The following is a 13,069-nucleotide window of genomic DNA, read 5'->3' on the forward strand; positions in this document are numbered from 1 at the left end:
GACGACGAGAAGTTGGGCATCAACGATGCGTAAGCCGTTTGTGAGCTCCACGGAGCTGTACAACGCTGGGGTGAGGTGTAGTAACCTCCGGCCGTCTTAACAAGACGTGACTCGCTGAGGAAAGTTTCGAGAACGGAATGTTCTCATCTTAGTGAGGGAGAGTGTAACGGGGTTACATAGTGTGGAACACACAGGGGTACGAAGTACCCGGAGAGTTAACAAAATCTCAGTACATAAGTTGGATAGTTAGCAAGGCCTCTCAGTACGTTGGCCGAAAGCCACACGTTATGCATTTGATTAGGTTTAACTATGCTAGATAGTTAAACAGATACATTTACCCCTAGGCGGCTTGGCCGCAATAATAGTAAATAAAACACTTCTGGTTTTGAAGCATAAAAGTTAAGGTATTAACTTTGAGCCCTGGTCTTGGGCTGTAAGTTCCTTTGGATAAGGAACTTAGTATTAGTGACTCTTTGAGTCGAACGTCTTCCTCTGACGCTAAAGCTACGGCAGCCCCGCTGCAAAGATGTACCATCTTGCTCAGCCGACACACGAGCACCAAAATTCCGGTGTTACCGTGTCCGTCGGCGGGAAGCCCAAAGATGAAGTCAAGACTCATCGACTTCCAACAGTCAGCCGGTACGGGTAGGCTCTGTAGTGGAGCCGAAGAGTGCCCTGCGGGTTTGGCCCGCTGACATGTTTCGCATGTCTTAACGTACCGGGCGACCCACTTGTACATGTGGGTCCACCAGAAGGACTGAAAGACCGACAGAAAGGTCTTCTCGCGGCCCAAGTGGCCGCTGGAGGGGGCGTCATGCGCCTCCGCGAGGATATCGAACTTCAGATCCTCGTCGTTGGGTACGACCACCCGTGGAGGATCAGTGGGCTCCACCTGGTAGTAGAGAAGTCCATCCTTCAGCTCATATCGGTGGAGCCGTGAGCGCTGTCGTGACGAGAGCCAGTCGGACTTCGCGCTCGTTCCTGCAATAAGAAACTTGACGATAGGCGCGACAGCCTCATCGTCCCGATACGCCATGCGTATCCGAACATATAGATCCGTTGTCACCCGCGTGATGTGGGCCAACTCATAGTCAGGACGCCGAGAGAGGGTGTCCGCAAGCACGTTGGGCTTGCCCGGCTTGTATTCGACGCGGAAGTTGTATTCCGCGAAGAAGGACAGCCAACTCGCCATCCTAAGGGAGATGCGAGGCGAGTTAGTCGCCGTCCTCAAGGACGCGTGGTCTGTGTAGATCACGAAGGGAGTAGAGCCCAGAAGGTGAACACGAAACTTCACAAGGGCATATTTCATTGCCAGGAGCTCCTTGTCGTGGACAGGGTAGTTCTGCTCGGCGGCTTTGAGCTGCCTGACTGGAACGAGATGACTCGTTCATGTCCAGCCGTGTCGGCCTGCAGCAATGCACACCCGATAGCGTAATCGGAGGCGTCGCAGACGACGCTGAACGGCTTCGTCTCGTCCGGCAGGGCCAGGGAAGGGGCCTCTTGGAGACTGGCCTTGATGCTGTCAAAAGCATCCTGGTGCCCTTGCTCCCAGCGCCAGTCGACGTCCTTCTGAAGGAGGCCCGACAAGGGCTTAGCGAAGCCCGCGTACCCTGAGCTGTACTTGTGAAGGTAGTTGGCCAAGCCCAACCACTTTCGAAGATCCTTCTGGGATCGGGGCGTCGGCCATGCTGCTATGGCCTTGACCTTGTCTGGGTCAGCCCGAACGCCCACGTTGCTTACGAAGCAACCGAGATCTTTAATCTCTGGTGACGCGAAAACGCACTTGTCGATGTTGGCGTAGAGCTTGTTCGTTCGCATTACGTCCAACACTCGACGGAGGTGTCCTAGATGCATCTCCATGGCCGTCTTGCCTCCTTCGACACGGCTATGGACGAATATGTCGTCGAAGTACGTCTGTACGAAGGTACGCAAAGGGCGGAACAGTTGTGTCACCAGGCGATTGAACGTCGCCGGAGCGTTAGACAAGCCCTGCGGCATGACGAGCCACTCCCAAAGCATGCCGCTTGGAGTGCTTACCGCGGTGAGCGGGATGTCGCTCTCTCGCATCAGGATTTGGTAGTATCCGTCTACCAAATCCAGCGCACTGTACAGTACGCTCCCGGCCATGTTGTTCAACAACACATCCCTTCGTGGGATTGGTGTTTGGGCCGGCACCGTTGCGTTGTTCAGCTTGTTATAAGCGTGAACCAGACGCCACTTCCCGTTCGGCTTCCGAACGCAGAAAGTCGGCGTCGAGTGCGGGGATTTCGACTCCCGCACCATGCCTGCCTTCGCTTTCGCGGCGAAGAAGGCATTAATGACCTCGCACTGTTCGTGCGGGAGAAGCCATTGCCTCGTGACACAATACTTTGTGCCGGGCACGAGATCAATCTCATGCCGCACGCCTCGATCCGGTGGGAGTTGGGTCGGTGGGTGTTTGCTCACCACGTCCGCATACTCCGTCACCAAAGGATACACCGGATCCTTGGGGTTCTTAAGGATATCAGAACCCAAGCGCGTCTGACGCTGCTTGCTCAGGTCTTCCAGGACGTTCTCGTCCAAGACAGAGGAGCAGTTTAGCTCCTCCCGAGTGGTCTCAGGTCTCATGAGTACCATCTCAGCAATCTCTCCAGCCTTGAGATTGGTCAGGAAAGCCTCAGCCGTCATTTCCTCGAGGTTCGGTATCTCTGCAACCTCTGGCAACGGCTCCAAGTGGACACCACATGCCTTGACGGGTAAACCGGTCTCGTCATCGAAGATGGGATAACACTCTTCCACCGGCCTTGTCGGAGGAGCCCTGGCCCTGGCCTCTGAGTCGCTTGAAGCGACGTCGATCGAAACGAAGTTCGGATCCGACTTGAGGCGGCGGCGGCGTCGCTGACGACGGCGACCGTGACGTCGAGCTTTGCTGTCCACGTCTAGGGATGTCGGCGCTACGACATCCGAGGCACTCGTGGCCTCGTGTGGTACCGTGGTACCCACACAGGAAGCGTGTTCGACGCCTTTCTCTTCAGTTAAGGTCTGGGCGACCGCGTGTGTCACTGTGTTACCCACACAGGAAGCATGTTCAACGCCTTCCTCTTCAGTTAATATCTGGGCGACCGTGAGTGAAGCTCTGTTACCCACTCTAAACACGCTGTTCTTAGTGTTCGTGACAGCTGCAGCTGTCTGCGGAACTAAGCTACCCGCCTGTGGACCTAAGTTACTCACTTGGCCAGCGCCCAGAAGAGACGCGGCCACCATCAAAACATCCTCGGAGTCATCATATACGTCGACGACTCCCAAGCATCTGCCGGATGCTTTGGTACCCTGGCAGCCCTTGCGGGCGCCCCGGGTCCTGACAGAGGTGGGAACATGGCTCACCAATGCTCTGTCGGACTGCGCAGGGCGGCTGGCACCGATTGCCTTGCCAGTCGATCCAGGGCTCGACAGGGCATGCCCAGGATCATATCATATGGATCCATATCGAGAACAGTGAACTGTTCGAGGCTGTCAAAGACTTCAAACTTGACGGCCAGATCCACTTGGACGTTGGGGACAGTGACGACCTTCCCGTCGGCCAGTCGCACTGACACCGTCCCGTTGCATTTGCTTTCTCTCAAAGCATCGGACAACTTGTTGCTGTTGCGAGCAACCGTCTGGCGGCGTGCGAAATTCTTCGACGCCCCAGAATCGATCAAGATTCTAAAGGGATGATCGTATCCCCATACACATCCGTGTACTACGAGCAACCCGCCGCTGCTCTTCGCCGATTCGAGAGTGCGAAGACTTTCAGGGGCTAAGTCCCCGTGGTACGCGCCACCCGCGCACCCATCACGAAGACTTAGTTCTTCCCCAGTAGGGCGCCCCGCCCCTACTGGTTCCCATCGTTCCCCTGTCCCCGGGATCCTGGCTTCTGCCAGCGACCCTTGAGGACGGGCTTGGGGAAGGACCGTCTGCGGAGTCTTTCCGCAGGACAGTCGCGCTTGAAGTGGACCATCTTCCCGCCGCCGAAGCAGCGGATGTCACGCTGCTCGGCGGACCCGAGTTCCACTAGAGCTGGTTCGTTGGGGCTTGTTCGGCCGGGACCCGACAAAGAACTCCCAGGCCATGCTGAGGCCGGCGTACGCGCCTGGCGATGGCTGTACTCTTTTTGAAGAGCCACTTGAATCGCCTCTTCAAGAGTGCTTGACTGCACCCGGAACAGCTGAGTGCGTGCGTGGCCCACTCGAAGGCCGTCCATGAACACAGTCATCTTAATGTGTTCGTTGAGTGGGTTTCCCACTAGGGACGCCGTGAGCTCCCGTATCTCTTGCACATACTCGTGCGGTTCGCGCCGCCCTTGTTTACACGAGAGGAAGCGCGAACGCTGGCGGTACTCGTAGCTCGCCGGGAGAAACGCGGCTCGGAGCTGTTCGCACAGCTGAGCCCCGGATGTGAAACATCCAGGGGATGTTGCTTCCCGTGTGTACACCCAACTCTTAGCACGGCCGCTAAGGTTGGAGAGTGCAAAGGCAACACGCAGTTGCTCGGTCGAGATCAGAGCCGCGTCCATCGCGAGCTCTACTTCTCGGACCCAGAAGTGAAGGTTCTCGCCTTCCTTCCCTTCATACGGCTTAACCTTCAGACGTATTGGCTTCGGGTGAGGCGGATTCGCTTCCCCCGCCGGAGCCTGCAGGTTCTCCCGCACATGCGCAATGAGGCCCTGCTCGTACGCGTCGAATGCATTGACGCGCTCGAGCTGCTCAGCCGGTGTTGACACCACCAGGCTCGGCAGGGCCTCCATCCCGAAGATGCCTGCCATCTTCCGAACCGACTCGAACTGAGTGTCGTTCATATGGGAGAAGTCGTTCCTATCCATGGCAGCGAACTTTGGAGAGGTTCAGGTAGTCTACCCGCGGTGGCGTGGATTGACTACGAGTGCTATTAAGTGTGACGGGGTCACACAGCACCTTGCGCTAGAGGAAGTCATCTTCCGAGAGTATACAAACTCTCAGTGAACGGCAGCTCACAGGTCCCCTCTTTATTTAAAGAGAGCGAAGTGACCTAAATAAGGTAGATTGTAAACTGAGTATATTTATAGGTAGGTTAAGTTTGGGTTTAATACCAACTATAAGTTACCTATAGAAATGCAATGTCGTTTGATGAATGGTTGACTTTGAACGACCTTGGTGACTTGTACCAAATATCCCGGAGTATGACGTGTCATACACCTGAAGTGTGAAGTGTCACACTTCATGTAACCAGGGTACACTTAGGGCTACGTACCCCGTTGCAAATGTTCACTTTCAGGTGACGTCCTGTTACGACCTGCCCAATGAACATCCAACAGACGTACACACCACAGCTGTGTCCGTCGAACTGGATCGGGTTGTTCATTGTTATCACGTCGTACTCGTTGAGTCCGCTGATCTTCAGAGAGGTCCCCACGTCATTCGCTGCGTTCTTGTACTGTGCTTGGTTAAGAGGATCGTAGTAGAAAATGCGCTTGGACTTCACTTTTACGACCACACAGCACCAGTGATTGTTCGAGAAATTCAAAGGGAGCATCACGGTATCAACTCCATCTTCCTTTACTTGCTGTAACACACGATCGCGTATCGCCGCGTCAATGCAGCGCTCTTCAGACTTCCGTGTTCTCCCCATCGCTTCGTAACTACTGCAGGGAATCCTGCGAAACGACACTCAGGGTAATCGCTGACTAGACGGATGCACAACCCTCTGATCGTAGCGTCGTTTAACCAAGAGGGGTAGGTGAAGCTCTATAGAGCATAGCGTATGAGAACTCTGGAACATCCGGGAGACCCTGGATACGCTTGTATGGGTAAGCCGCCATTACTTCATCCGCCACTTGTTGCGTCAAAGCATGATACTCGACTGGGAGGGTAGGTAGAGCGACGTTCACGATCCACTTGATCGCGCCCAGGCCGATCGCTACCAAGTCCTTCAAGTTTTGAACTCTCTTGAAAGTCTCAATCTGTTTCCGCGAGAAATTGCCCATGTCCTTGATAATCACGGTCTCTATGGATGCTTTATCACTACTTGCGACTGATTGTTGGCTAGCTTGAGAATCCTCGAGAGAGATTGCAGTATCTTTCGTGTTGGAGACAGGCAGCACCTTTATACACACGTCGAGGAGCTTGGGTGGGAGTAGATAGAACGGATCCAGAGTCAACACCGGGTTTGCATCAGTTTGACCTTGGGCTTCTTCTTCTCACTTTCTCCGTGTTTCACAATAATCCCAGATAGACGTCTTTGAGTTTAGTTAAGTCCAGGTTTTTCTCTGTCCAGTGAATCCACTAGACCAAGCAACATGACTTCGCCAGCCTGTTGGCGAGCAGCTTTGTTTGACTCATACCGCTTCCGGTCTTTCTTCTCATCTGCGGCGGTCTTCTGTTTGAGTTTGGCGGTCCGTCCAACCTTTTTGGCCTTTGGATCAGACGAATTCGTACCGATGTGGCTTGTTTCGTTGAGCAGGTAGAGCTCTGGGCTTCGCTCTGGTCGTCCGAGCTGCTTTTCTTTCCTTCGCTTGTACTAATGTTGAATTCCTTTTTAGCCTTCTTAGCCAAAGCGTCGTAATCTTTACCTTCACGTGAGTAATCTTCTTTAGTGATACACGGCGTTTCTTCGTACGTTTCTAATGGCATTGTGGCCATTGTCCTCTGTCTGATGTTGCGCCACTGAGCCAGAACGAACTTTAACATTTCATCAAACTCCTCCTCGTCTTCAATGTCCGCCATCTCATTGGCAATCAGATGGGTAGTTCTCACTGCTTCTCGGTATCGCTCGGACTGCGTACGCAACTTCTTCCGAGGTGATTCACTCGCGCCACTCATAAATTTCTCGTACGCGAACTGCTTAACCTTCTTCAGTTGTTGAGAAGAAGTCGTCCATCTAAAACACGGAAGACGTACAGGATTAGTCATGGATGAAACATGCAATATAATCCTGGATCAGATAGTAATTAGCTCTCACCTTTCATCGATGCGGTTCCAGAGTATGATAGGCCCGGCAATTCACTTGAACTTGCGGTACACTACAGCATGGTGACACAAGAGACCCATGGACACTGCGAACTCGCAGCTACAACGCCAGGTGTCGACTTGCAATATGTGTTCAGAGAATAATCCACGGACGAATACTGAGTTGGACTCATCATCACGATCGAATTTGTACTTGGACGCTTTCTCCACAACTTTGGCGTATTGGCCCTCAATATGTCCAGCCACGTAATGAGTTGTAAAGCGTAGCACCGCTCTCATCTCTTCATCGTAATTTGAATTTTAGAACTGACTGACCTATAAGCTCAATTCGGTACTGATACTTGTTCTGTTTGCGGCGATCATATGCCAGCAGAGCTTTGACGCTCTGCGCCATCGTCATGAAACCATCAACTCCATCCTTCAGCTTACCAAAAAAAAAATTCAACCTGTTGGTCGTATGGTTCTTGAAGTGAGGTAAATGAACGCGCGCAGGTACAGACAACGACGGTGAAATCCGCCATACCATACAAATCCGCCACGAACACTTGAAGTCAAAATAAAAGATTTGAACAAGTTTTGATTTTAACCAATGATAGAGTAAATTGAATCGACTGGTTCCTACGGGTAGCATAACACATATAGTTAGAATTTCTATCACTCTGGAAATGGCGCCTCAGCGCTCCTATACAATTCTAACCAAGCGCGAAGCAATCGCGACTGCTGAGGCGTTAGGAAGCTGCCAAGCCGCATCAAAGAGACTAAATATCCCTCGCACGACTCTTCGCGACTGGCTAGACGATAAAGAGAACATCCAAGACTTTGCGGGTGCCCAAACCAGCAAAACCTTGAAGGGCCAGAGTGCAGCGCCGTTAATACACTTCTCTCACGATTTGGTAACCTTTATGAAGGATGTGCGACGAGAAGAATGGGTAAACCGTCTTCTTTTTTTTTTTTTCTACATTGTGACCTAAAACCGCTTGTTGCTTAGTATTTGTACAGATTTACTTATTCAATATTTCAAAGAGCAGCAAACGCGATGGCTTCAAACGTATCTTGCTGGTAAGGAAAGCGATGAGAAGGGTCTAAGTGCGTTTATGAGACTATGTCAGCGGTTTGCAGCACGGTAATATCTTTTGATTTTGCTGATTTTATATAATTGCTTTATTAAATAGTGTGATAGTCGTGGAGCTACTAACACATCCGGTTGGTCATGTATACTCAGTGCAGGAGAGCAGCTTTATGGATGCCAAAGTGTGGGCGATATATGTACGAGAGCTGCTCAAGTTCGAGATCGAGGCACTATCAGTGCTTATACTCGATAACTTCGACGCACATGTTTCAAAAGAAGGACTTGATGTTGTTGTCGAGACAACGTCGGCCCTGGTTTGCCAGCTACCGCCCAACAGTACAGCGGCCTGCCAGCCACTAGACGTTGAGGTTTTCAACTTTGCTTTTTGCTAATTAATTCGTTTTATCTACCAATAAAAATGTGCGACGGATTTTCCTGTCGCGAAAACAAAAAAAGAACTACTATGGAGGATGGCGTTCAGAGGGTGGCGAATTTCACCGTCGTTGTCTGTAATACACCCAGCGGTCTTTGCAGGAATCCCAATTTTTCTGGAAGTAAGCGAAAAAACCGTATTTAATCAAAACGATCAGAAATCCCTTCAAGCGAACGGTTAGTTGCTGCGTACACATCTTCATTTCCAGCATAACCATCTTATGCACCGCTGAGTCGATTTGGCTCGCATCTTCAGAAGATATCTTACCGCATTCCGGCTTCGAACGCATCTCTTTCAGGTACGTTATCACGTGAAAGTGACAAATCAAGATCCTGGCTTCCGGAAAATTTGTGTTCAGAACGCGAATTTTGTTCAACTCTTTATCCACCACGACCACGCGGAGCAAGTGGATCCGAGTGGGGTGGGAACGTTTTCAGTGCGCAATCCAACGCTCCATGTGCCAGTCTCCATTAGCTTCAATGTGTGACTGCTGCACGACTGCTCCTTCGCCATTCAATCATACCCATGAATGTCAGGAGCTGGTAATTGTATCTGTCAGTGCACAAAACAAATACAAATTAGTATCCTGGAAAAATTCTGGATGTAATACTGAAAAATCCTGCATAAAATCTGATAAAACATCATGGATATCATCTCAAAAAAATCCCGGATTTAATCCTGGATACTAACCCATGTACAATCCAAAAATAGAAATCATGGGAAAATCCTGGTAGTACAAATAAAATCCTGGATATAACGAACAAAACCACTCACCGGTTGATCTTGTGACTGCAGTCTACTAGATGAACCTCGCTGAAACGACCGTAGATACGGCGCATGTGTGCTGTAGCCAACGAAATAACGCCTGTTTCACCCGCATCCGTTTCGGACACCGTGGATACATTCTTGGGGTCTGCTGCAGCGAAAGAAGCAATTGCCTGGGCCGTCGCCTCGTTATCGTCCTGCTGAGAAGCGGGAGCCGTGTGTTCGCGAACGAGATTGTCCACGTCAACCTGAGTGACGTTCTGGTCGTGCTCCAGCAAGAAGTCGTAAATACGAGAGCGCTTCGCCCCCACATACAGCATTCCTTCCACACGAGCACCTACAACCGGAACGAGAACTCCACGGGAAACAGGATATGCTGCATAGGCCCTGCTGGAAACTTGGTGGTTATGGGTGAAGACTCCCATTCTTCACTTGTAGTTGCCCTCGCGCTACATTCCATTAAACCACAAAGCGAATGGACAATCTGTCAAGCGAATGTGCTGACGAGGCCGCGTTACTTCGCTTCGCAAATTTCGTTTCTTCCAGCCATGAGTGCAGATGCACACTCGCTGGTAGGGATCGCACGTTTCTGGCAGCAGAATAGAGTCGTCATCTGCTTTCTTAGTCTTCTGCAGCCATTTGATCCGCTCAGCACGAGACATGGTCTCTTTCACAGGTAAAACCTGTCGTGAACTCTCACAGTACTGTGTGAAGTACTGCACCCAGTCATCCCACGACTAGTGCCACACAGCCGGAGGCTCGACATTCACAGAATAGCCACGAGAAATAGCCTCTTCACCGACACCAGTTCCTTCAGGTGCCAATTCTAAACCAGGTGTCTCATCCCTCTCGAAGCTATCACCACTTGGCGTGCCAGACGCCCCCCCTATCTCTCTCCATGTCGTCGCTACCTGATTTTTTGTCGTCATCAGCAGTCAATGCCCGCGACTCGCCGCTTGCTGCGTCACCACCGCTTTGGACGCTTCTTGAGGCTTCTTTATCCTCTTCAAGACCACCAGAACCTCCACATACCAACGCCCCACGCACCTCGGTACCTTCAGATGCTTGCGAGGCCTCTTGGCTTGCTTCCGGAGCTTCCACGACGTCTTCGCCAGCAGCTCGACCCATTTTGCCTGTACAACCGCAAGTAAACGTAGTTTCGTTTTTCCCTCAACTCGGAATTAAGTGATCAAAATCGGAATTAAGTGGGCTGAAATTTATGCGTTTTTTTTTTCTTCGATCCTGGACATTTCCAGGATGTGAATTCTGTACAAAACAGTACTAATAATCCTGGCCTTCAACGGTTTCGTTTATTTTTACCAAGCAAAGTGGTTTATTAAAACTACTTACCTAGCGAAAAGTCTTCACCTCGCTCCGCACAAAAAGTGGCATTGAAACAGTGGTACTCTATACGCCACACAAAACGTTGGGACAGAATGTGTTTGCTAGAGTCGACAACTTCTTTCATCAAAGACATTATGTGCGCAGTCATCTATCGTAATCGCCAAACAAAGAAACTCACGACGCTGCGTCGTCTTCATGTGCGATTAGAGCGCACTAAAACGGCCCTCAATGCCACTTTACATCGGGTTATAAGTGGTCAGGCGTGGAACGACCAGCTTGTTGCCATTGACGATGCCGTTGGCGACAAGCTGCTTATCTCAGTCTGACTGTGAGCAGATGCATTATCAGTACATATGATGACCCTTACCCACACATCACTCCTTGTACTCGTCCGTGCTCAGAGCGGCGACAAACCGATCAGCCGCGCCCTTCGCATTCTCCTTCTTTTACACGGGGCCATCATGCTTGCGTAGTAGTACCAGTGTTGGGCCAGGCGATACACCGCACGACACATGTAGATTGTTGCCCTTGGACAATGGCAATGTCACACCAGGATGGCAACGTCACTACCAGGACGGCAATGTCACCACCACGCACGCCTAGCCTTGGTTAAGGGAAAGGTAATATTTGAAGCTCGTCTCGTCATGATAAATAATCATATTTCCTGTGGGGACGTGCGTGTTTAAGCCTGTTGCAAAGGCTAGCTATAATGCCTTGTTGTTGGCACCACTTATCGTAGTTTTTCGATAAATAGTTTTTACGATGGACTGCACACCGTTAAGAGAGTGGTGAGCGAAGGAAATGCTCACACACACGTCAATTTGCTCAACAAGTGGTCCTTCATGACGGGCATCTGCTTGCTCGTCCAAATACCCTAGGGAGCTGGTGACAGCGGCGGAAGGGCTGCTGCCTGATTGGTAGTAGGGGTACTTGGGGACGACGTGAGGGTAAGCTGAATTTCTGATTGCAGGGTAGACAGGATGGGTCGGCGGAAGGAGCGGCGGAAAGCTCTCCAGATCAGGGAGACGAAAAAGGCAGACCTTACGACCTAAAAGCATCACTTCTTCTTGTCGCATTGTGCAACATAGAATCCGATACTGGTATGACGCAGCCCAGCATTACTTACAGTCCACCAACAAAGCCGTCGATGCCTTGGCAGCCGGTGGCCGGCATCTAAGCGTCTTTTTACCACGGGTTTGACATGGCGATGCTAGCGGTACATAGTTGCTGGAAAGAGCACATTTCATCAAGTGGCTCGTAGCATGCGCTAGAACTTCGTAAATGACTTCTTTGCTGCTCGTTGTATCGTGCTTGTTTCAAAATGAAGGGCGGGGTCGAGGGAGCAGCGACCTCCCTCGCTCTAATGCAGGTCCTTATCGTAGCACCAGACTATCCCAGTTTACCTTTCCATCACCAATCGCACAAGCTAATAATATCAATCCCCACCCATACCTATTTTTAAATGCGGTAATTATACAGGTTGAGAAATTAACTGAATATTATGTCCTGCTAAAACGACTTTTATGTGTAATACAGCTTACTGTACTACGAAAGAAACGTGAAGCACCACGCACAGCAATTATATTTACTTATTTAAGCGCTACAACTAACTCTTTAACTGCTTCTGATATCTTATTTCTGAAATAGCAAAAATACATACACACCAGCTATAAGTGTTAGCTTTTTTAAACTGGTCTTGTATTGTGGTGACCATGACGCGCTGTAATATGCCGTAGCAAAACATTCAAAATACATTCATGGTTCTCTTAAGAATACAAGGCGGCTTTTGTGGATGAGTACATCGTCGCCGATAATGTAATTATTGACTAGTCGAAAAAATAGGATCGCGAGCACGAAACCTAAGAAGTTGAAGCTGTGACCCAAGGGTTAGACAAAAAGAAACGTGAACCTATTGTCGAGCCTCGGACGAGCACACAGGGAGCTGCTCCCGCAAAAATAGGCGGAGTAAAAAGACTCGAGAGCAATTCTCCTGCGATTGTAGTGCTCGAAGTCAAAATGCGTTTTGACGGGGGAGCACGAATTTGCGAAGGGGCTTGCTTGTTTCTTACACGTTTCATTGGCTAATGAAACACAGTACTTTTGACTTGATCTTGTGTGCCATCTCGCAATTATGTATCAATCTAAGGCTTAGATAACAAGAACCATTTGATCCCTTCTACCGGAACGAGCATCGAGGACGCGTTTCTTGGCGCTGTTACGCTTGCAGCTCTTGGCTTACTTTGAGGCGGAAGGATGTGCCTCGGGACAACGTGGATAATACTCTGACGATTGTGCTTGGCCATGATGGAAGCGATGCGATACGATGTGTGGTGTCTGAAAGGTGGGCAAATACAGAATCGAGTGGTGGGCTAGAGGTGGTAACCAGCGGTCTTTTGCTGGCTGGTTGGCGCTTTGCCAGCGTACCACTTTGCTAGGGAAATAATTGGCGCACAACTACTTTGTTTGTAAGCCCTTATTTGAGGATTTTCAAGAAAC

General features: G+C 50.5%; 1 protein-coding gene across 1 annotated transcript; it reads left to right on the top strand.

Annotated features, from left to right (window-relative positions):
- Positions 1-7,627: 7,627 nt before the first annotated feature.
- Positions 7,628-8,423, top strand: PITG_09614 (uncharacterized protein; the record flags this gene model as incomplete). Its single annotated transcript, XM_002903191.1, has 2 exons — positions 7,628-7,820; positions 8,185-8,423. 2 exons carry the CDS (start codon positions 7,628-7,630, stop codon positions 8,421-8,423), a joined length of 432 nt encoding a protein of 143 aa, XP_002903237.1.
- Between the last annotated feature and the right edge of the window lie 4,646 nt (positions 8,424-13,069).

Source organism: Phytophthora infestans, genomic scaffold, assembly GCF_000142945.1.
Source record: "Phytophthora infestans T30-4 supercont1.15 genomic scaffold, whole genome shotgun sequence".
Classification (NCBI taxonomy): domain Eukaryota; phylum Oomycota; class Peronosporomycetes; order Peronosporales; family Peronosporaceae; genus Phytophthora; species Phytophthora infestans.